This window comes from Aedes albopictus, chromosome 1 (genome assembly GCF_035046485.1).
Source record: "Aedes albopictus strain Foshan chromosome 1, AalbF5, whole genome shotgun sequence".
NCBI lineage: Eukaryota > Metazoa > Arthropoda > Insecta > Diptera > Culicidae > Aedes > Aedes albopictus.
In genome coordinates, this window is record NC_085136.1 from 94,467,857 (window position 1) to 94,489,403 (window position 21,547).

A 21,547-nucleotide genomic window follows, 5' to 3' on the forward strand; every position below is an offset into this window, starting at 1 on the left:
TTGGCTGGAATTCATCGTGGAAATCCTGCTGAAATTTCTGGAGGAATTCCTGGTGAAGTCCTCGGAGAAATTTCTGGTAGAATTCCAGTAAGAATTCTGAAAATTCTGGAAGAACTACTGGTTGAATTTTTGATGGAATTCCTGGTGAAAAACTTGAGAGAATTCCTGGGAGATCTGGCAAAATGAATGGAGGAATTGCTGGTGGAATTCCTAGAAGGATTCTTGATGGAATTCAGATAGACGTCTGGTGGAATTCCTGGAGAATTTCTTGGTGGAATTCCAGGAGGAACTCAATGGAAAAATTCGGAAAGAATTTCTGGTGGAATTCATGGAGAAACTTCCTGGTGGAAATCCTGCTGAAATTCCTAAAGGAATTCCGGGTGAAATTCCAGGTGGAAATCTTGGTAAAATTTCTTGAGGAATCCCATGTGGAATACCTGGTGGAATTTCTGGAGGAATTGCTGGTGAAACTCTCGGAGCAATTCCTGGTGAAATTCTCGGAGGAATTCCAGATGAAGTTTTCGAAGGAATGCCGAGTAGAATTTCTGGTGAAATTCTCGGAGGAATTCTAATTGAATTCCTGGAGGTATTAATAGAGTGATTTCTGAAAGAATTTGAAGAGGATCTTCTCCTGGAGAGACTCCTGATGGAATTTCTAGTAGAATTCCTTAATGAATCGTGGAAGAACTCCTGATTGAATTCCTGGAAAAACTCCTAATAAAAACCTGGAGGAATTTGGGGTGGAATTATTAGGAGCATTCCTGGAGGTATTCCCATAGAAATTTCACCAAAAGAAACTGGTGGATTTCCTGGCGGAACTTTTGGTATCATTATTGAAGAAAATTTCTTATGCAATTCCTGCTGGAATTCCTGGAGGGATTTCTGGAAGAATTCCTGTTAGTTGTAATTCTTAACGAATACCCAGTGAAATTTCTAGAGGAATTTCTATTGAAAATCCTGGTAGAATTCATAGAGTTACTACTGAGAGAATTCTTAGAGTAGCTTTTTCTAGAATTATCGGAAGAATTCATGGTGGAATTCTTAGTGGAATTTTAGGTCAAATCCCAGGTGAAATTCATGGAGGAATTTCGTGGTGGAATTTCTGGAGGAATTCTTAGTGAAATTCCTAGTAGATCTCCTTAAAGAATTTCTAGTGGATATCGCGGATGACTTCCTGATGAAATTTCTCGAGAAACTCCAGGTGGCATACCTGAAGACTGACAATTTTGGAAATTCCTGATGGAGTACTTGGAGGAATTCCTAGAGGCATTCCCAGAGAAACTTCACCTAGAGAAACTAGTGGATTTTCTGGTACAGTTATTGTAGAAGCTTCTTATGCAGTTCCTGGTGGAATTCGTTGTGGAATTCCTGGAGGAATTTCTAGAAGAATTCCTGTTGAAACCCCTGGTGGTAGGAATTCCTGCAGTTTTAATTCTTAGAAGAAATTATCAAAGAATCTTTGGAGAAATTGTAGGATAAATTATCCGGGGAACTTCTGCTGGATTTTTTTTTTGGAGGAATCCATGGAGAATCGTTGAAGAATTTCATAAAGAAATGTTTGGAGAAATTACTGTAAGAATCCATGAAAGAATCGTTGCAGGAATTCTAGGAAGAATGTTTGGAGGAGTCATTGGAGAATTTCTGATAGAAAGCTTTAGATGGTTTGTAGGGACCCTCTCAGGAATTCGTGGAGTAATCCTTGGAGAAATTAATACAGGAATCCTTTCATAAATTACTGAAAGATTCCTTAGAGGAATTCCTATACCAACACTTGGAGGAATTGCTAGAGGAATCATTGAAACAAATTCCTTAGAGAGATGCCGGGAAGACTTATTGGAAAAAAAATCTGGTTAAATCTCCGGGAAAATCTTTTGAGAGGAATTCATGGTAAAATTTCTGGAGAAATTCTTTGAGGAACCTCTGGAATGTTTTCTTGAGGAACGCCTAAAAATGTTTCGGATAGGGGTCTGGAGAATTCTTGGGCGAATTCGTGCAGGAGCACTTGGAGGAATCTATGGAGAAATTCCCGAAAGAACCGTGGCTAGAATGCTTGATAGTTTTTCTGTAGGAATTTTGATGAATCGTTGAGGAAATTTCTTGATGAATTTGAAAAACTGTTATCATTCTGCAGAGCAAAAGTTTCTAAAATCAGATTCTTTCTCAAATCATTAGTTCTAAGCTCCAACTTTGCACTTTTAAGAATAGTGTGTGTCCCGGAATTATTTTTTTTACCGAAACTCTATCACTTGAACCCTCATTCTCTACCAGAATTATTTAATTTCCCCCGAAACAACGTGACTCCCTTCAGTGACTTCAAGATTCCTTCTGTAATTTTACCCCTCCCACTCTATTTTCTCGGAACCATCAGTTTATGCCGCTTCCCGTCCCATCAAAACCTGTATTTTTCGTTGATAAATATCTACCTGCACCTAGAATCACTAGTCCACTTCCCTAATCATCATGAAGAGCCTCTCAGGATCACGGTAATCACACCAAATCATTCAACATGAACCCACAGCAGCGTCGTTCTTGTCATTCATACGCGCCACGCTGTTGCTATTGGATGACGGACAAAGTGTGCTGTGCGCGCGGTTGCACGATGCAAAACAAGACGCCAGCTCCAATGACACAGTGGGGTTAAATGAGCTTTCATCTGTGGCATTTACTGAGGCAAATTATTGATACGAAATAGGGTGTTCAAATCGAAATTGTAAGAAAACGATAAGAGTTAGGAGTTTAACGTCAAAGAACGAATTGTTAAGCAAGTCAAGGCGCACAAGTTTCTCTAAGAGAAAAATTTAATTTACCACGCATTTTTCAAAGTTAATAAGCAAAAACTTGTCAAAAATAGATAACTTTTAACTTTTTTGCCCTACAAAACTTACTAAATTACAAAAACCAACAGGTTCAAAGACGTTATTAGATAAAAAATTTAATTATCTTTCCAATGCAATCAAAAGAACTTTGATAAGATGAACCATTTTGAAGTTACAGCCAGTTTAAGGCAAGAATAGTCAAAAACATTAAAAGTTCAATAACTCCGAAACGGTTGAGATTTGACCATATGCGTAGAACAATTTTTTTCACCTATTATGGTCCTCTATCACCCCCCGAAGGATTAGCATTAAGGAAAGGAACACCCTGTATATAACTCGAACAGAGATTCCTTCGAAAAATCTTCCTAGGATTCTTACAAGAATTCCTTCAGAAATTTCTTCAGTCATTCCTGCAGAAACTCTCACAAGGTTTTTTTTTTCAATTTCTTCAGCGGTTTTTAAATATTTCATGGGATTCTTTTAGAATTTCTTGCAGGGAATATTTCAGTTATTGATCTAGAATTAGTTTCAAAATCTCTTCCAAAAATTACACAAAAAGCTACTGGGAGAATGCTTGAAGGAATTACCGAAAGAGTTTCTAAAGAAATCCTTGGAGGATTGTCGGAAGCAATGCAGATTCCAAGGAAAATTTCTTGAATATTTTCTGGAGAGATTCCTTAACAACAATAAGCGATTACTCAAGATATCTTTGGAGAAATTCCTGGATGAAAGCCTGCAGAAACTCCTTAAGACATCTCCTTAATCCTTTCGAAAGAGAATTATGAGAAGCTTCTGGAGAAACTCTGGAAATAATAACAGGATAAAAATTGCTCAAGAAGTATCTGGAGTGATTTCTGGACAGAAAATATCAAATGAATTTAAGAAGGAATCTCTTAGAAATGTCTACAGAAATCTAAAAAGCAGATAAAAGAACTGATCAAATTCTTGAAGAAACAACAATAAATTTCTGAAGGAGCTCTGAGGAATTTCTGAATTAATCCATGGGAGAAATTCGGAAGATAAGCAGAAATAATTTTCAGAAATTTGTTATACTATTTCTGAAGAGATTAGCACATAAAATTCCTAAAGTACTACTGGAAAAAAATCATGAAATTCTGCAGAAAATAAATAAAAAATTAATCCTGGATGCATTCTTTAGAGAACCGCTGAACATATTTCAGAGAAAGGGGCTGTCCATAAACCACGTGGTCATGAGGGGGGTTCGGCCAATGACCATTTTGTATGGACAAATTAATTTTTTTGTATGGAATAATGACCACGCGAGGGGGGGGGGTTGAAAAGTCCCAAAAAAATTACCACGTGGTTTATGGACAGCCCCAAACATCATTTTTAGAGATCATTTGAAAGAATGCCTAGAAAAACTGGAAAACCCTCCTTAAGTATTTTCACAAGAATTTCTTTAAAAATGCAGAGAAAAAAGTTTGAAGTTTTTTTCTGTAGGAAATTTATGAACCTGGAAAATTTCCTCAAGAATTCCTGATGGAAGATCCGACTAAATCGTAAGCAATCACAGAAGGAATGGCTGGAGGAACTTGTGAATAAATCTTTGGAGAAATTTACAGATGCATCTCTTGAGAAATCTTTGGAGGAATTCCAAGAAAACCCCCAGAGAAGTTGTTAAAGGAATTTTTTGATAAGTTTTTTGAAGAACTTATCGAGAAATACCATGTGAAAAGCTCCTGGAGGAAACTCTGATATCATTTCTGGAGGAATTCTTTCAGAAAATGTGTGTGAAAACATAAAGTATTATGCACTAGCTTTTGCAGTAGTCCTTGAAGGACATTTTTAAAGAATTTCCGAAGGGATCCCAGGAGGATTTCCTGCAGAAACCTATGGGCTAGTATTAAGATATTTTCTTGAGAAATTTCTAGAGAAGGTCCTGAAGATGATGTCTAATTTCTAGAGGAATTCCTTAAATAATCTCTTGATATATTTTCAATGAAGGACGGAAACCTATAAGAGATACCTGGAGGATTAAGAGGAATTCCTGCCAAAATTGTTGAAGTCATTTCCATGGGGGAGTACAGTTATAGCGCTGAAATTTGTAAACCTTGAGTAACTAGCTCTGACAGTACCAAGACAGAACTGATCGGCTTTCCAAACTCCTTCGTAGTAACAGGCAGACTAAAATATCTTACATGTTTCGTGGATGAATTTTGAAAAAGACACTGATACTGAAACTCCGAAAGGAATAAGAAGAAGCTTTTCAGAAACTTATTTAATGGTGCAGCCTCAAATACTCTCAAAATGAGATATGAGTTGTCTGAGGAACCCACCTTCTTACCTTTATAGTGAACGTCCTTGTACATAGTTGGACATATTTTTCCCCCTTTTTCCTGTTTATTTCGAAAGTCAATGTTCGTCCGCACGGGACGATGCAGCAGCGGTTGCGGCGGCCGGAAGTTGTTCCCCAGCGGTGCCTTCGGGTGGTCACTGCCACCCTGCATCAACCGCCGGAATCCGTGCAGCTGTCGGAATACAAATTCAAGCTGGATTAGTGCTCTAGGATGCCGGAAAGTATGCGTGTGACAAACCTGCTGCTTGGTGATGTAGATCGGTTTGTTCATGACGATCCACGTTACGGTTTCGTGACAAGCGGGTGCCGTCGTTGAACCCTCGTAGGTCATGTAGTGCTCCGTATCGGGTAGAAGGTCCCGTACGGAAAGCCTCCGCACCGGAGCCGTTGCTCCTCCGAACCGTATCCTCTCCAGCTGGTCTGTTAGCATCCGAAGTTCCGGATTTGAAAGGTCACCCAGTTGCACTAGGATAGCTACGCCAACGATCCCCTGCGCCCGGAAGACCGCATCGCTGAAGTTGGCGTACAGCTGCGAGTTGTAACCGAAGATTTGAATCTGCAATAGATTGGGGTGTCAACATCCAAGTCTTGATAACATATCGTAAGCTAATGAACCTCCGCCGGAAAGGTGTACCCCTCGACGCTGTGTTCCGACCCGAACTGGTCGTGCAGTCCGTAGTGGACGTGAATCTCGTGGAAACGATACCGGTAGGACAGCGGACCGCCCGTCAAGTTCACCGGAACCTGCAGTATCCCACTGGACGGGGCCGTTTCGTTGTTCACGGTGAAGATCACACTGTGACCGGTGTTGGCTATCGAGCCGCTTATCTGAAAATCCATTCATCATCGGGTCATCAACGAATGGAAGTTATGATCGTAGATTTAAGCTCATACTCACTCGGTGCTTGTCGATGTGCAGCGTTCGGAGGTTTGGATCGAACAGTAACCGCTGCGGCTCCAGGTTCACCGGACTTTGGCGACGACCTTTGTTACACAGGGACCACTCCGGGTTGATTAGACCCCAGAATGCTGGACCTGAGGAAGGGAAGAGAAAGACATATTAAATGTTAACAGTTTCATGAATATGATGCCATTCTATCACTTCATAAATCGTGGAGCGGACCTGGTGTGATGGTTAGAACATTTGATTATCACGCCGAGGACTTGGGATCGAATCCCACTCCCGACAATCTCACAAAATGTGGGTTCTTCCTTCGGAAGGGAAGTAAAGCGTGGGACCCGAGATGAACTAGCCTAGGGCTAAAAATCTCGTTAATACAGATAAAAAAAATCACTTCATAAATTTTTATTAGATTTCCTTTGAGTTTTGAGTCTTCCAGATATTTCCCTCTGGGAAGTCTCCCAGACAGTTTCCCTCTGGAAAGTCTTCAAGAGCGTTTCCCTCTGGAAAGTCTTCCCAGAGAGTTTCCCTCTGGGGAAGTCTCCCAGAGAGCTTCCCTCTGGGAAGTCTCCCAGAGAGCTTCCCTCTGGGAAGTCTCCCAGAGAGCTTCCCTCTGGGAAGTCTCCCAGAGAGCTTCCCTCAGGGAAGTCTCCCAGAGAGCTTCCCTCTGGGAAGTCTCGCAGAGAGCTTCCCTCTGGGAAGTCTCCCAGAGAGCTTCCCTCTGGGAAGTCTCCCAGAGAGCTTCCCTCTGGGAAGTCTCCCAGAGAGCTTCCCTCTGGCTAGTCTCCTAGAGGACTTCCCTCTTAAAAGCCATTTACTGACCAAAGAACAGACAGAGATAGTGGTCCCACAGCTAAAACTATGGAGTAATGGGTTTGATCACATTCACCTCATCTGTTTCAGATTTCCCAATCACAGCGTTGAAATCCAAATTCCATCATCTCTATTCATTGAAGTAAAAGAAAAGATTTCTCAGAGTCAAATCGCCCCTACCGGATTGTTCAAAATGAGACAATTTCACTTTCGCGATTACGGTACTAGCAGAAAAAAGAGAAGGTGGTTCCGGTGATACTCACAATAGAACAGCAAAAAACCCCAAGAGTCAAACACTAGGTTTCAATTTCCAAGCTTTTCAACCGATGGCTCGGTTCACCACCTGGCATAGAACAAGGGAAGCAAAGAATTTCATTTCGACCGAACCCTCCTCGTTCGAGGACTTCACGCTCTGCATCTTGCCATGCTCGAAGCAACTGTTTTTTTTTTCTTTTGCGTCAAGCATACCGAAATACAACAAAGCGAAATGGGGTGGCGGGGACCAATCTTAATTAAGTCGAAATGAGATTGTCGAGATAATTAATTCGCGCTAGCGGACTACGATACCTGAGCAGCTCCCGATTTCAATTGATTGATGAAAAACGCTTCCGAAAGGAATTTTATTAGACATCATCGCTCCCTCCGCACTGCTCAGGATCTTTGAGAGGAAAATGATTGAAATGCAAATTTGCATTTATTTATTTCATTCGTTGGTGCTAAACGGCGAACAGGTGCCCGGGCATTTTTATGAACAACTTTTCGATGGGGAGTTCTTATAAAATTAAACTACTTGGTGCCGTGCAGTTGCAATAAAAGATAATGTTATTTTGATAAGGGTGTGCGATATGCTCAAGCGTGTGTAATTCTAAGAGTAGGAGCATTTGCGGGAGATATTGGAAAACATTTTGATTTTCTTTTTCAAGGAATAATTTTTCTCCCGGTTTTTGTTGTCAATTCGTTTGTAAAATCCTGTATCATTCATTTACTTTGGGAATTTCCTCAACACTCTTCTGAAAATTTCTTTGCCAATTTCTACAGAAATTGACAAGATAATTCGTTCGGCATTTTCTTTGAAAATTGATTTGCCAAATTCCCTGTGAGTTACCCTGTGAAAATATTCCGAATAACCTTTGTCAAATTCTTTGGAAACCCTTTTCTGCTATTTTTATTAGATTTGATCCAAGATATTTTTTAAAGATAACATCTTGATTTTTTAATACATTTAAAAAAACTATTTAGGCAATTCTTTTGAAATTTATATTGGTAACTTTTTTGGAAACTTCTAAGTTTTCAGAGGTATGTTGGAATAAATTTTAATTAAAAATACTTAACGAATACCCAAAGAAAATATGTATAGAACGAAATTGAAAAATAAAAACAAAAAAAAAATCCAGAGAGAATAATCGAAAAAAAATTAAAATAAAAATTTAAAAATTGAAGAAAATAATCAGAAAAAAATGCTCAAGGAATCCGCTAAAAATTGCTGAATGAAACCCCAAAACCATGGCCAAGGGAATTGCGAAAAGAATTTCCGTAGAAATTCTAGAAGAGTTCCCTGGAGAATCGCAAAAAAAAAACTTTAGAACAAATTTCCGAAGAAGTTCTCAAAGGATCAAAAATCCAATGAAAAAATATATCATCGCAGTTTTTGAAAGAATTGTTGAAAAAATTCCAAAGAACTCCTAAAAAGTCTCCCAATCACTTACTTGTCTGGGAAATTTTCACAGGGATCCCGGGGGAATTCTGAAAGAAATTCCAAAGAAATACTGACGGGAACTTCCCCTGTCAGAGTAATTCTGGAATCCTTGTCAGGAATCCTCTGGAATCCCTGTAAGGTTTCCTCTAAAATCCATATCAGGATTCCTCTGTAATCCCTGTCAGGATTCCTCTGGAATCCCTGTCAGGATTCCTCCAGAATCCCTGACAGAACTCCCCCGGAATCCCTGACAGGATTCCCCCGGAATCCCTGACAGGATTCCCCCGGAATCCCTGACAGGATTCCCCCGGAATCCCTGACAGGATTCCCCCGGAATCCCTGACAGGATTCCCCCGGAATCCCTGACAGGATTCCCCCGGAATCCCTCTCGAATCCCTGACAAGGATTCCTCTGGAATTCCTGCCAACGATTCCTCTGGAATTCCTGTCAAGGATTCCTCTGGAATCCCTGTCAAGGATTCCTCTGGAATCCCTGTCAAGGATTCCTCTGGAATCCCTGTCAAGGATTCCTCTGGAATCCCTGTCAAGGATTCCTCTGGAATCCCTGTCAAGGATTCCTCTGGAATCCCTGTCAAGGATTCCTCTGGAATCCCTGTCAAGGATTCCTCTGGAATCCCTGTCAAGGATTCCTCTGGAATCCCTGTCAAGGATTCCTCTGGAATCCCTGTCAAGGATTCATCTGGAATCCCTGTCGAGGATTCCTCTGGAACCCCTGGAAGAATTCCTCTGAAACCCCTGGAAGGATTCCCAAGCAGCACCTGCAACATCATGCAGATTGTGGCGTTTTATGCTTTGGTCTAAATGAGTTGCACTAGAAGCACACGAAACTTCCATCTTGTCAGTTGAGTTGCATTTAAACTCCGAAACCCGTAAAGTTGCGGCTTTGTTTCATAGAAATCACAAATTACCACGTGTTTGACATCGATTTGTGGAGGCGGAGCTTACATATTGCTCGCAAGTGATAATACAGTCAGCTTATATTAAATGTGTTATGTAACATGCATGAAACATCTAACTCTGATTTGTTTGTTCAGATTAGGTTCCATATGCGTTACAGAAAACTTGAGCGTCTTTTCATTTTGACAGGTCTCTAACTTGTGACAAAGAAGGTGCAATAAAGTAACAAGTAACTTCAGTAGCTTTTATGGTGAGTTGAGCATCGATTCTCTCACAGAGCTTTTGGTGTAGTATGTAAGGTGAGTAGATAATACTCCTGGTGTCCGTGGTTCGAGTCTGGACAAAATCTTTTCCCTACTTTTTTATCATTCCTCCTCGTTTATGTTGCATAAGAATTCAGAAACTGCGCTTTTTGGGTTTCAAATAAGAAGCAATTGTGTTCTGTCGTCCGTAATACGGACAGTGAATAAATTGCACTAAGGTTGCTGTTACTGGATTAGCAACAAGTCGTGTTGCTTGGGATCCTCTGGAATCCCTGTCAGGAAGCCTCTGGAATCCCTGGCCGGATTCCTCAGGAATCCCTGGTAGGATTCCTTTGGAATCCCTGGTAGGATTCCTCTGGAATCCCTGTCAGGATTCCTCTGGAATCCCTGTCAGGATTCTTCTGGAATCCCTGTCAGGATTCCTCTGGAATCCCTGTCAGGATTCCTCTGGAATCCCTGTCAGGATTCCTCTGGAATCCCTGTCAGGATTCCTCTAGAATCCCTGTCAGGATTCCTCTGGAATCCCTGTCAGGATTCCTCTAGAATCCCTGTCAGGATTCCTCTGGAATCCCTGTCAGGATTCCTCTGGAATCCCTGTCAGGATTCCTCTGGAATCCCTGTCAGGATTCCTCTGGAATCCCTGTCAGGATTCCTCTGTAATCCCTGTCAGGATTCCTCTGTAATCCCTGTCAGGATTCCTCTGTAATCCCTGTCAGGATTCCTCTGTAATCCCTGTCAGGATTCCTCTGTAATCCCTGTCAGGATTCCTCTGTAATCCCTGTCAGGATTCCTCTGTAATCCCTGTCAGGATTGCTCTGTAATCCCTGTCAGGATTCCTCTGTAATCCCTGTCAGGATTCCTCTGTAATCCCTGTCAGGATTCCTCTGTAATCCCTGTCAGGATTCCTCTGTAATCCCTGTCAGGATTCCTCTGTAATCCCTGTCAGGATTCCTCTGTAATCCCTGTCAGGATTCCTCTGTAATCCCTGTCAGGATTCCTCTGTAATCCCTGTCAGGATTCCTCTGGAATCCCCGTCAGGATTCCTCTGGAATCCTCGTCAGGATTCCTCTGGAATCCCCGTCAGGATTCGTCTGGAATCCCCGTCAGGATTCCTCTGGAATCCCTGTCACGATTCCTCAGGAATCTCTGACAGGATTTCCTCGAAATCCCTGACAGGATTCCCCCGAAAAAAAAATGTGTTTCATTGCTGTTTTCGACAAATGCAGCGGCTGGGAGCTATATAGCCGAGGCGGTAAACGCACGGGTATTCAGCATGACCATGCTGAGGGTGACGGGTTCGATTCCCGGTCGGTCCAGGATCTTTTCGTAAAGGAAATTTCCTTAACTTCCTTGGGCATAGAGTATCTTCGTGCCTGCCACACGATATACACATGCAAAATAGTCATTGGCAGAGGAAGCTCTCAGTTAATAACTGTGGAATTGCTCATAGAACACTAAGCTGAGAAGCAGGCTTTGTCCCAGGAGGACGTTACGCCAAGAAGAGAGAGAGAGCGGCTGGGAGCAACGACGAACTCACGACCGAACTATTTAACGGGAATTTTACTCCCACGACCACGACGTCGAACAAGACGCGACTGTGGAAGACCGGACTGCAAGAACTTCGGATTTTTCGGCCCACAATTGGCCTACGCGACAGAAATTTGTTCGTTCTCGTTCGACTGCTATATTTCGACTGACTCTTCTACTGACTACCCCAATGCGTTAGTATGTGTAACAATGAAAATTCTCCTGCACAAAAACATCTACTTCCTGTAGATCTGTCAAATTATCGCTCTTTTCTTCTACTTCTAATTCATACACTTTCAATTTATTTTAGGCGAGTTCAAGATTAAACACAGATTCAAAGTTATTAGTAATTGTTAATCATCCATCAAACAATTGCATTTTCGCAATTAATCCATTTACGAATTCTTCCCAAACTTCTTCTAAAAATCTGATAGCAAGTTCTTATTATTGCATACCCTTATTTCCAAAGGATCAGCTCATAGTTGGACCAGGCGATTAAATTCAACTTCAAGACTGTGACCTTCTCGACGGTATTTTTACGGTCAACGCTCGGCATTAAACGACTTTAACGAACCGATCGTGCCTCTCGTTTCGCAATAATTCCGATCCCGTGGAAAACCGATTCCCAGTAATAATATGCCCCCGTTCAATTGAATTTTCGCTCAAAAGCAAAACTTCTGCGTCCCTCGCAATGCAATGGTCCCCGAGCACAGCACACAGAGAGCGTCAAAATTCAATCCCAAATAATGTCTTTATTCCCGCCCGGGCCATTTTAGCCACATCCAACGCCGGGCCGGGCCGGTTTACCCCAAAAGTCAAAGTTCTGACAAATGATCTTACTGCTGATTGCATGGGTTATCCACTTAGTTGGTCCCCACCACCCCCTCCACTCACCCGGGTCTTTCTGGTTCATTTTTCCACAGGAATTTTTATTTGCCAAAGGAGGGTGGCTCCACACCTCTCGCCATTCCCCAAACACGAACGGCACTCTATCATCTTATCGTGTTAGCATTGTGGAATTTTCCGGCTTTGTGTTGCTTGCTGTTATTTTGGCTGGCTCTTCAGTCAATTTTTTGCCTTTTGGAAAAACACACATGCGATATGTAGCTGTAGGTACCATCGAGGGCGATGTAGCTGCTGCTGCTGCTTTCGGAGAAAATAGATCAACAGACACAACAAAAGAGATCTGTAGGTGTATGTACCGAGGATCTTCGATGTAGGTGCTATGTTGTGTCATATTTTTTTTTCTTCTCTGGTCCCAGATTTGTCCCCAGAGGGACCCGGAGGCGGGAGGCAAACAATGTCTGGCATTCTTTCGCTCGTTCGGATGTGAAAAGAGGATTTGAGTAAACGAAATAAATCTCGTCGTGCCATGCTTACAGCTGAGGCAATCGTTTCGGGTGAGTTTTGTGGGAAAAATGTTTTTGCTTTGCTGATCAGTGGTAAGGGGTTGAAGGCTTGACATTTTTTAGTGAAAATTTTGGAGATATTTTTGGAAGATAATTCTCGAAAAAAAAAGTCTTGTATTATCAAGTAACTATTTTGCCAAACGGAATCAATAAGATTTTCTGAACAATAAAAGAATATGAGCACCCATCTTCAGCCTACGCTATCATGTGCATTCTATTATCACTCCTAACAAATAAAAAACAAATAACGCTTATTAGACTTGTATTCAATAGAATGTAAATTGGAGCACTATGCTGAAGATAGTTCCATTCCCCTGTATAAAACTTTTAATATTCAAACTTGCTAATTGGACTTGCGAGTGGTAAGTCGTAAAGATTTTTTTTCTGGCAAATTCAACTGCACTTTTTTTTGAAATACTAGAACTATGAATGATGACATCATGCAATGCTTAGCCCAAGAAGTGGCGTATTTTACCCCATTTCACCCTATATTAGAAGTATTGATGAATAGATGTTATATAGCTTGAAATGCAGCAATAATTAAGGCATATGATTGGACAAGTAATATGTAATCAGCTCTACAGCATATAATGATGATGGGGTCATGCTTTCACATGTCGTAGTGATGGCCCATTTTACCCCATTTCACCCTATACAAGTTATTTTGCAAACAGAGCCCTTTAAATTAATTTTATTGAATTTTCACAGAGTAATCGACAAACTTGATGTTACCTGAATTGAATGGAAGTGGTGAGGTGGGTAGCTGAGTTCAAGAAATGGTCCATTTTATCCTACTTTACCCTATAGTTATAACTATAAAATGAAAAGAATACCATAAATCCCATGCTGATGGTTTTTTGTATAGTTATGTACAAAGTAGATGTTTTATCGCTATAAAATTGGATTATTTGCCGGGGCCCATGGCGCAGTGGCTACACGTTCGCTTCATAAGCGGATGGTCATGGGTTCGATCCCAGCCCCGGCACTTCGTCAGTTGCTCTTCCCCCCGAGAGTGGCTGGCACTTGACCCTCTTCTGAGCTCTCATAGCTCAAACGAACCCGGATAATTGCATATCGGCGAACGGCTACCCATAATGGACGACCCCCAATCGGACTGGAATAGGAACAACAGCCACACATCGTGCTCATCATTCTACCAAGGACAGGGTAGAACAGTGAAAGTAGCACAAAGACAAACCAGTTCGATATAGTAGAATAAGAATACAGTAAGGACCCGATTTTGTCAGCCCCATTTTGCGACGAACTTTTTGCTCTCATTATCTTACGGTCACATTTTAAGCAATTTATTAATATTTATCATCAAACTACTGCCGAGATATAGAACATGAAGGAATAAAAAGTTTGATAAACTGTTTGAGTTTTTGAAGAGAGCAAAATATGTGTTCCGAAAAGGGGCTGACAAAATCGAGTCGCTTATGTATAATAGAATATATTTAGACGCTGTACAAACTGTAAGTGCAGCCGCCAATTGGAATCGCTCATGCAGTGCCCTAGTGGACAAAAGAGCTGTGAAATAGGTTAAGTGGTTAAGAATAAAAAAAAATGGATTACAGTGATTGGATGCGGTGCTGTGTACAATAGGTGACCCATTTTCCCCCTGGAATCCCTGTCAGGATTCCTCTGGTCTCCCTGTTAGGATTTCCCTGGAGTCCCAGTAAGAATTTCCCAGGGATCCCTGTCAGGATTCCTCTGGAATCCGTGACAGGATTCCTCTGGAATCCGTGACAGGATTCCTCTGGAATCCCAGACAGTATTCCTCTGGAATCCCAGACAGGATTCCTCTGTAATCCCAGGCAGGATTCCTCTGGAATCCCCGACAGGATTCCTCTGGAATCCCAGACAGGATTCCTCTGGAATCCCAGACAGGATTCCTCTGGAATCCCCGACAGGATTCCTCTGGAATCCCAGACAGGATTCCTCTGGAATCCCCGACAGGATTCCTCTGGAATCCCAGACAGTATTCCTCTGGAATCCCAGACAGGATTCCTCTGTAATCCCAGACAGGATTCCTCTGGAATCCCAGACAGGATTCCTCTGGAATCCCAGACAGGATTCCTCTGGAATCCCAGACAGGATTCCTCTGGAATCCCAGACATGATTCCTACGGAATCCCTGACAGGATTCCTCTAGAATCCCCGACAGGATTCCTCTAGAATCCCCGACAGGATTCCTCTGGAATCCCCGACAGGATTCCTATGGAATCCCCGACAGGATTCCTCTGGAATCCCCGACAGGATTCCTCTGGAATCCCCGACAGGATTCCTCTGGAATCCCCGACAGGATTCCTCTGGAATCCCCGACAGGATTTCTCTGGAATCCCCGACAGGATTCCTCTGGAATCCCCGACAGGATTCCTCTGGAATCCCCGACAGGATTCCTCTGGAATCCCCGACAGGATTCCTCTGGAATCCCCGACAGGATTCCTCTGGAATCCCCTACAGGATTCCTCTGGAATCCCCGACAGGATTCCTCTGGAATCCCCGACAGGATTCCTCTGGAATCCCCGACAGGATTCCTCTGGAATCCCCGACAGGATTCCTCTGGAATCCCCGACAGGATTCCTCTGGAATCCCTGACAGGATTCCTCTGGAAACCCCGACAGGATTCCTCTGGAATCCCCGACAGGATTCCTCTGGAATCCCCGACAGGATTCCTCTGGAATCCCCGACAGGATTCCTCTGGAATCCCTGACAGGATTCCTCTGGAATCCCCGACAGGATTCCTCTGGTATCCCCGACAGGATTCCTCTGGAATCCCCGACAGGATTCCTCTGGAATCCCCGACAGGATTCCTCTGGAATCCCCGACAGGATTCCTCTGGAATCCCCGACAGGATTCCTCTGGAATCCCCGACAGGATTCCTCTGGAATCCCCGACAGGATTCCTCTGGAATCCCCGACAGGATTCCTCTGGAATCCCCGACAGGATTCCTCTGGAATCCCCGACAGGATTCCTCTGGAATCCCCGACAGGATTCCTCTGGAATCCCCGACAGGATTCCTCTGGAATCCCCGACAGGATTCCTCTGGAATCCCCGACAGGATTCCTCTGGAATCCCCGACAGGATTCCTCTGGAATCCCCGACAGGATTCCTCTGGAATCCCCGACAGGATTCCTCTGGAATCCCCGACAGGATTCCTCTGGAATCCCCGACAGGATTCCTCTGGAATCCCCGACAGGATTCCTCTGGAATCCCAGACAGGATTCCTCTGGAATCCCAGACAGGATTCCTACGGAATCCCTGACAGGATTCCTCTAGAATCCCCGACAGGATTCCTCTAGAATCCCCGACAGAATTCCTCTGGAATCCCCGACAGGATTCCTCTGGAATCCCCGACAGGATTCCTCTGGAATCCCCGACAGGATTCCTCTGGAATCCCCGACAGGATTCCTCTGGAATCCCCGACAGGATTCCTCTGGAATCCCCGACAGGATTCCTCTGGAATCCCCGACAGGATTCCTCTGGAATCCCCGACAGGATTCCTCTGGAATCCCCGACAGGATTCCTCTGGAATCCCCGACAGGATTCCTCTGGAATCCCCGACAGGATTCCTCTGGAATCCCCGACAGGATTCCTCTGGAATCCCCGACAGGATTCCTCTGGAATCCCCGACAGGATTCCTCTGGAATCCCCTACAGGATTCCTCTGGAATCCCTGACAGGATTCCTCTGGAATCCCCGACAGGATTCCTCTGGTATCCCCGACAGGATTCCTCTGGAATCCCCGACAGGATTCCTCTGGAATCCCCGACAGGATTCCTCTGGAATCCCCGACAGGATTCCTCTGGAATCCCCGACAGGATTCCTCTGGAATCCCCGACAGGATTCCTCTGGAATCCCCGACAGGATTCCTCTGGAATCCCCGACAGGATTCCTCTGGAATCCCCGACAGGATTCCTCTGGAATCCCCGACAGGATTCCTCTGGAATCCCCGACAGGATTCCTCTGGAATCCCCGACAGGATTCCTCTGGAATCCCCGACAGGATTCCTCTGGAATCCCCGACAGGATTCCTCTGGAATCCCCGACAGGATTCCTCTGGAATCCCCGACAGGATTCCTCTGGAATCCCCGACAGGATTCCTCTGGAATCCCCGACAGGATTCCTCTGGAATCCCCGACAGGATTCCTCTGGAATCCCCGACAGGATTCCTCTGGAATCCCAGACAGGATTCCTCTGGAATCCCAGACAGGATTCCTACGGAATCCCTGACAGGATTCCTCTAGAATCCCCGACAGGATTCCTCTAGAATCCCCGACAGAATTCCTCTGGAATCCCCGACAGGATTCCTCTGGAATCCCCGACAGGATTCCTCTGGAATCCCCGACAGGATTCCTCTGGAATCCCCGACAGGATTCCTCTGGAATCCCCGACAGGATTCCTCTGGAATCCCCGACAGGATTCCTCTGGAATCCCCGACAGGATTCCTCTGGAATCCCCGACAGGATTCCTCTGGAATCCCCGACAGGATTCCTCTGGAATCCCCGACAGGATTCCTCTGGAATCCCCGACAGGATTCCTCTGGAATCCCCGACAGGATTCCTCTGGAATCCCCGACAGGATTCCTCTGGAATCCCCGACAGGATTCCTCTGGAATCCCCGACAGGATTCCTCTGGAATCCCCGACAGGATTCCTCTGGAATCCCCGACAGGATTCCTCTGGAATCCCCGACAGGATTCCTCTGGAATCCCCGACAGGATTCCTCTGGAATCCCTGACAGGATTCCTCTGGAATCCCTGACAGGATTCCTCTGGAATCCCTGACAGGATTCCTCTGGAATCCCTGACAGGATTCCTCTGGAATCCCTGACAGGATTCCTCTGGAATCCCTGACAGGATTCCTCTGGAATCCCTGACAGGATTCCTCTGGAATCCCTGACAGGATTCCTCTGGAATCCATGACAGGATTCCTCTGGAATCCATGACAGGATTCCTCTGGAATCCATGACAGGATTCCTCTGGTATCCATGACAGGATTACTCTGGAATCCCTGACAGGATTACTCTGGAATCCCTGACAGGATTACTCTGGAATCCCTGACAGGATTCCTCTGGAATCCCTGACAGGAATCCTCTGGAATCCCTGACAGGAATCCTCTGGAATCCCTGACAGGATTCCTCTGGAATCCCTGACAGGATTCCTCTGGAATCCCTGACAGGATTCCTCTGGAATCCCTGACAGGATTCCTCTGGAATCCCTGACAGGATTCCTCTGGAATCCCTGACAGGATTCCTCTGGAATCCCTGACAGGATTCCTCTGGAATCCCTGACAGGATTCCTCTGGAATCCCTGACAGGATTCCTCTGGAATCCCTGACAGGATTCCTCTGGAATCCCTGACAGGATTCCTCTGGAATCCATGACAGGATTCCTCTGGAATCCATGACAGGATTCCTCTGGAATCCATGACAGGATTCCTCTGGAATCCATGACAGGATTCCTCTGGTATCCATGACAGGATTACTCTGGAATCCCTGACAGGATTACTCTGGAATCCCTGACAGGATTCCTCTGGAATCCCTGACAGGATTCCTCTGGAATCCCTGACAGGATTCCTCTGGAATCCCTGACAGGATTCCTCTGGAATCCCTGACAGGATTCCTCTGGAATCCCTGACAGGATTCCTCTGGAATCCCTGACAGGATTCCTCTGGAATCCCTGACAGGATTCCTCTGGAATCCCTGACAGGATTCCTCTGGAATCCCTGACAGGATTCCTCTGGAATCCCTGACAGGATTCCTCTGGAATCCCTGACAGGATTCCTCTGGAATCCCTGACAGGATTCCTCTGGAATCCCTGACAGGATTCCTCTGGATTCCCTGACAGGATTCCTCTGGAATCTCTGACAGGATTCCTCTGGAATCCCTGAAATGATTCCACTGGAATCCCTGACAGGATTCCTCTGGAATCCCTGACAGGATTCCTCTGGAATGCCTGGCAGGATTTCTCTGCAATCCCTGGCAGCATTTCTCTGCCATCCCTGACAGGATTCCTCTGGAATCCCTGACAGGAATCCCTGACAGGATTCCTCTGGGGTCCCTGCCAGGATTCCTCTGGAATCCCTGCCAGGATTCCCCCGGAATCCCTGCTAGGATTTCCCTCTGAGATTTCCTTCGGCAATGGCTCCAATATCACACCAACAGATAACGCGCCTCTGCATGTCATCCATCACTGTAAAAGCTGTTCCCAGCTCAAGTGTGTTGCCGCAACTCTGGTAGATGGTATGATTACTTCTAAACCTTCGCAACACGGATCCTGTTCAACACATCTCCTGCAATGCTACGATGCCGAACCCGCGGTCCTTCAGTAGATCGGCAAGTATACGGGTGCTCCTAATGAAGTTGAGAGATCGTCAGTTCCACGGACCGAGCTTCCAAACGCAACCCAAGTAACACAACTTGTTCCATAATAGTTAATAATTCACTTCTAATACTTAATCAGAAGTATTTTTCTGGTTATATTTACTTAAAATCAAACACCTATATAGGGTATTGGTTCCCTTATTAAGCATGTGGCTCCCATTTTCATCCTACGAAAAACAAAGGATTGAAGCGCTGTTTATTTTGTTTCTAATTTTTGCATTTTTTGTTAGAAGTGAGCACCCATGAAAACAAAAAGAACGGAATCAATCGGTTCCGTAATCGCTTGTTTTCAAATAGGATGAATATGGGAGCGTGAGAATACTGATGGCACACATACCCTACTTAAAACAGCGCAAAAAATGGCGGCTTATAAAACATCTTACAAGTTCTATAACATGTATTCAAATACACTTATTGTGCTAAAATTGACATCCCCGGTACGTGCAATTCAACGTTTGAGTAAGTATTGATTATATTTATGTTATTCGTCTGTAATAAAAACATGGAAAACATGCTCATAATGCAATCATATTTGTGAGTTGAAATTAAGCTCCTTTAAGTTATTTAACCTAGAGAATACACTTCTATATCATACCATATGCAGATGTTGAAATCAAGCTAATTCTTAGTTATATTACTTTATTTCAACGTGCCATGAAAAGAATCACTGTAAATTGTGGAAGCTGTCAGAAAAAAAATACAAATCAAAACAAATTGGTTTTATAACTTTAACTATGCATAATCTCTTCAACCCGAAAAACAACTTCCAACTGATGGATTCAATGGGTTTTAAAAATTTATTCAGATAATAAATTCTGAAATGGGCTTTACTCAGTGATAGTAGAGATCTTTTATGTGCAGCTCAAGATTTATCGTGAAACCACTGATTTTACTCGCCCGTAAATTAAGCGCCATTGAATTGAATTGAAAACGTTGCATGAATCAACCAAATAATACTGCTTTGAGGAAATTATTTGCAAATCCACGTGAAGATTCAATATGGCTGCTTCCCAAAAGAGTTACAGTGCTGTTCAAAATGTTATGAATTATTTCAATCACAATTTTATTTAACCTGAGTCCTAATATTTATTATTACTGATAATAACTCAAATGAAATTCGATTTGCAAAAACAATTTCAACCTATTTAACATTTTTGTTTATATCCCTTTCGTGACGAACCAACACAATTGTGCTGTTTAGAAACAACAGTTTTGCGTAATTTTTTCAACTGTCAAGCCTTTGATTTACCTGATATAAATTGTTTTATATATTGCGCCATTACATATACTTGCATGTGTGCAACCAGAGTATCTGAAAGCTCATGTATACATGAATGAGACAGTGTGCCATGCGCTGGTTTGAAATGCGTTTGAGGAAAATTTGTGAGATTTGAGATCATAGCATGCTCATGAAAAATCTAGTGTACGTGCCTCAATGAGACGTCTCGTGAGACTCGTCACATTGAGATGTTCGTTAGTGAAAAAGAATTGCAGCGACGGCCCAGATTAGACCTTGTGAACCTGGTCCCACCCCATCTCAGGCAGAAATACCGAGATCGATAGTTATCCACGGATTGAATCAGTTTATTCGCGAGCGATAATGGTGGCGATGGGTACAAGCGATTCGGATTTTGAAGTTTCTTATTGGGAAATCGTAGCGGTTTGATTATCTGCCGTCGTCAACTATTCGGTGAAATCAACCAGTTGATATCCGCACAAAACGTCAAAACCGTAACCGACCGCTTGCTTGTACCCAGCGCGGTCATAACGGCTCGCGGATAAGTGGATAAAATGGGGCAAATTGGGGGTCAAATAAATATTGGGTTTGTTTTTATCGATTAAGATTGCAATATCCCTAGCCAAAGATGTTGCCCACATCATATCTCTTATGCTTCCAATTACACGTTTAACGTGCCTGTCTGGGCCATAGTGACCCCAATACTTATTTAGAACTCCTTTACATAAAAAAATCTTATTTTTCAATACCGGTGGGGGTGATGACCTCAAAATAGTTTTCGTTCCTAGTCGCTTAACTATTTGTAAGGTGAAAAAATTACCTTTGTTGAAACTTTAGGTTTTGCGATTATGTATAATCAATCCGAACATAAACGTTGGTGCCATTTTTCTTCCACTCAAATGATCCTGCATCTCTCTCCGTTGGTCAAATAGAACACGCCCAGAAAATCATCAATCAGAAGGTACATTTGGAAGAAGCCTTCGCCACAATTGATCCGTTTACCACCTTTGCCGTAGTAAAACTATCTCCGGCTGTATTCCATCTGCCCCAACATACCTATGACAAGAACGTCGTCCGCTCCCGGATTACGTCAACCCAGTCCCAGCAGAAAATCATCTAGAAATGTCATCCTATTGAACGATTCGAGAGTAAATCGAACCGGGCGGTGCGGTGTTGCGCTATAACAAGCTGTACCTGGAGCTTGTCTCATTGAGACGTCTCATTGAGACTCGCAATGCTAATGTGATGTGCACTAACATCGCGAGTCTCAAG

The 21,547-nt window shown here is 43.6% G+C and overlaps 1 protein-coding gene across 1 annotated transcript in view; it reads right to left on the bottom strand.

Annotated features, from left to right (window-relative positions):
• LOC109402049 (carbonic anhydrase-related protein 10) overlaps nucleotides 1–21,547 on the bottom strand; it is a 451,175-nt gene that overhangs the window by 19,228 nt on the left and 410,400 nt on the right. The window contains exons 5-8 of the mRNA XM_029855977.2: nucleotides 6,032–6,168; nucleotides 5,749–5,961; nucleotides 5,372–5,689; nucleotides 5,122–5,305 (exon numbers count right to left, since the gene is read on the bottom strand). Coding sequence (XP_029711837.2) covers nucleotides 5,122–5,305; nucleotides 5,372–5,689; nucleotides 5,749–5,961; nucleotides 6,032–6,168 — 852 coding nt within the window. The remainder of the gene's footprint in view (nucleotides 1–5,121; nucleotides 5,306–5,371; nucleotides 5,690–5,748; nucleotides 5,962–6,031; nucleotides 6,169–21,547) is intronic.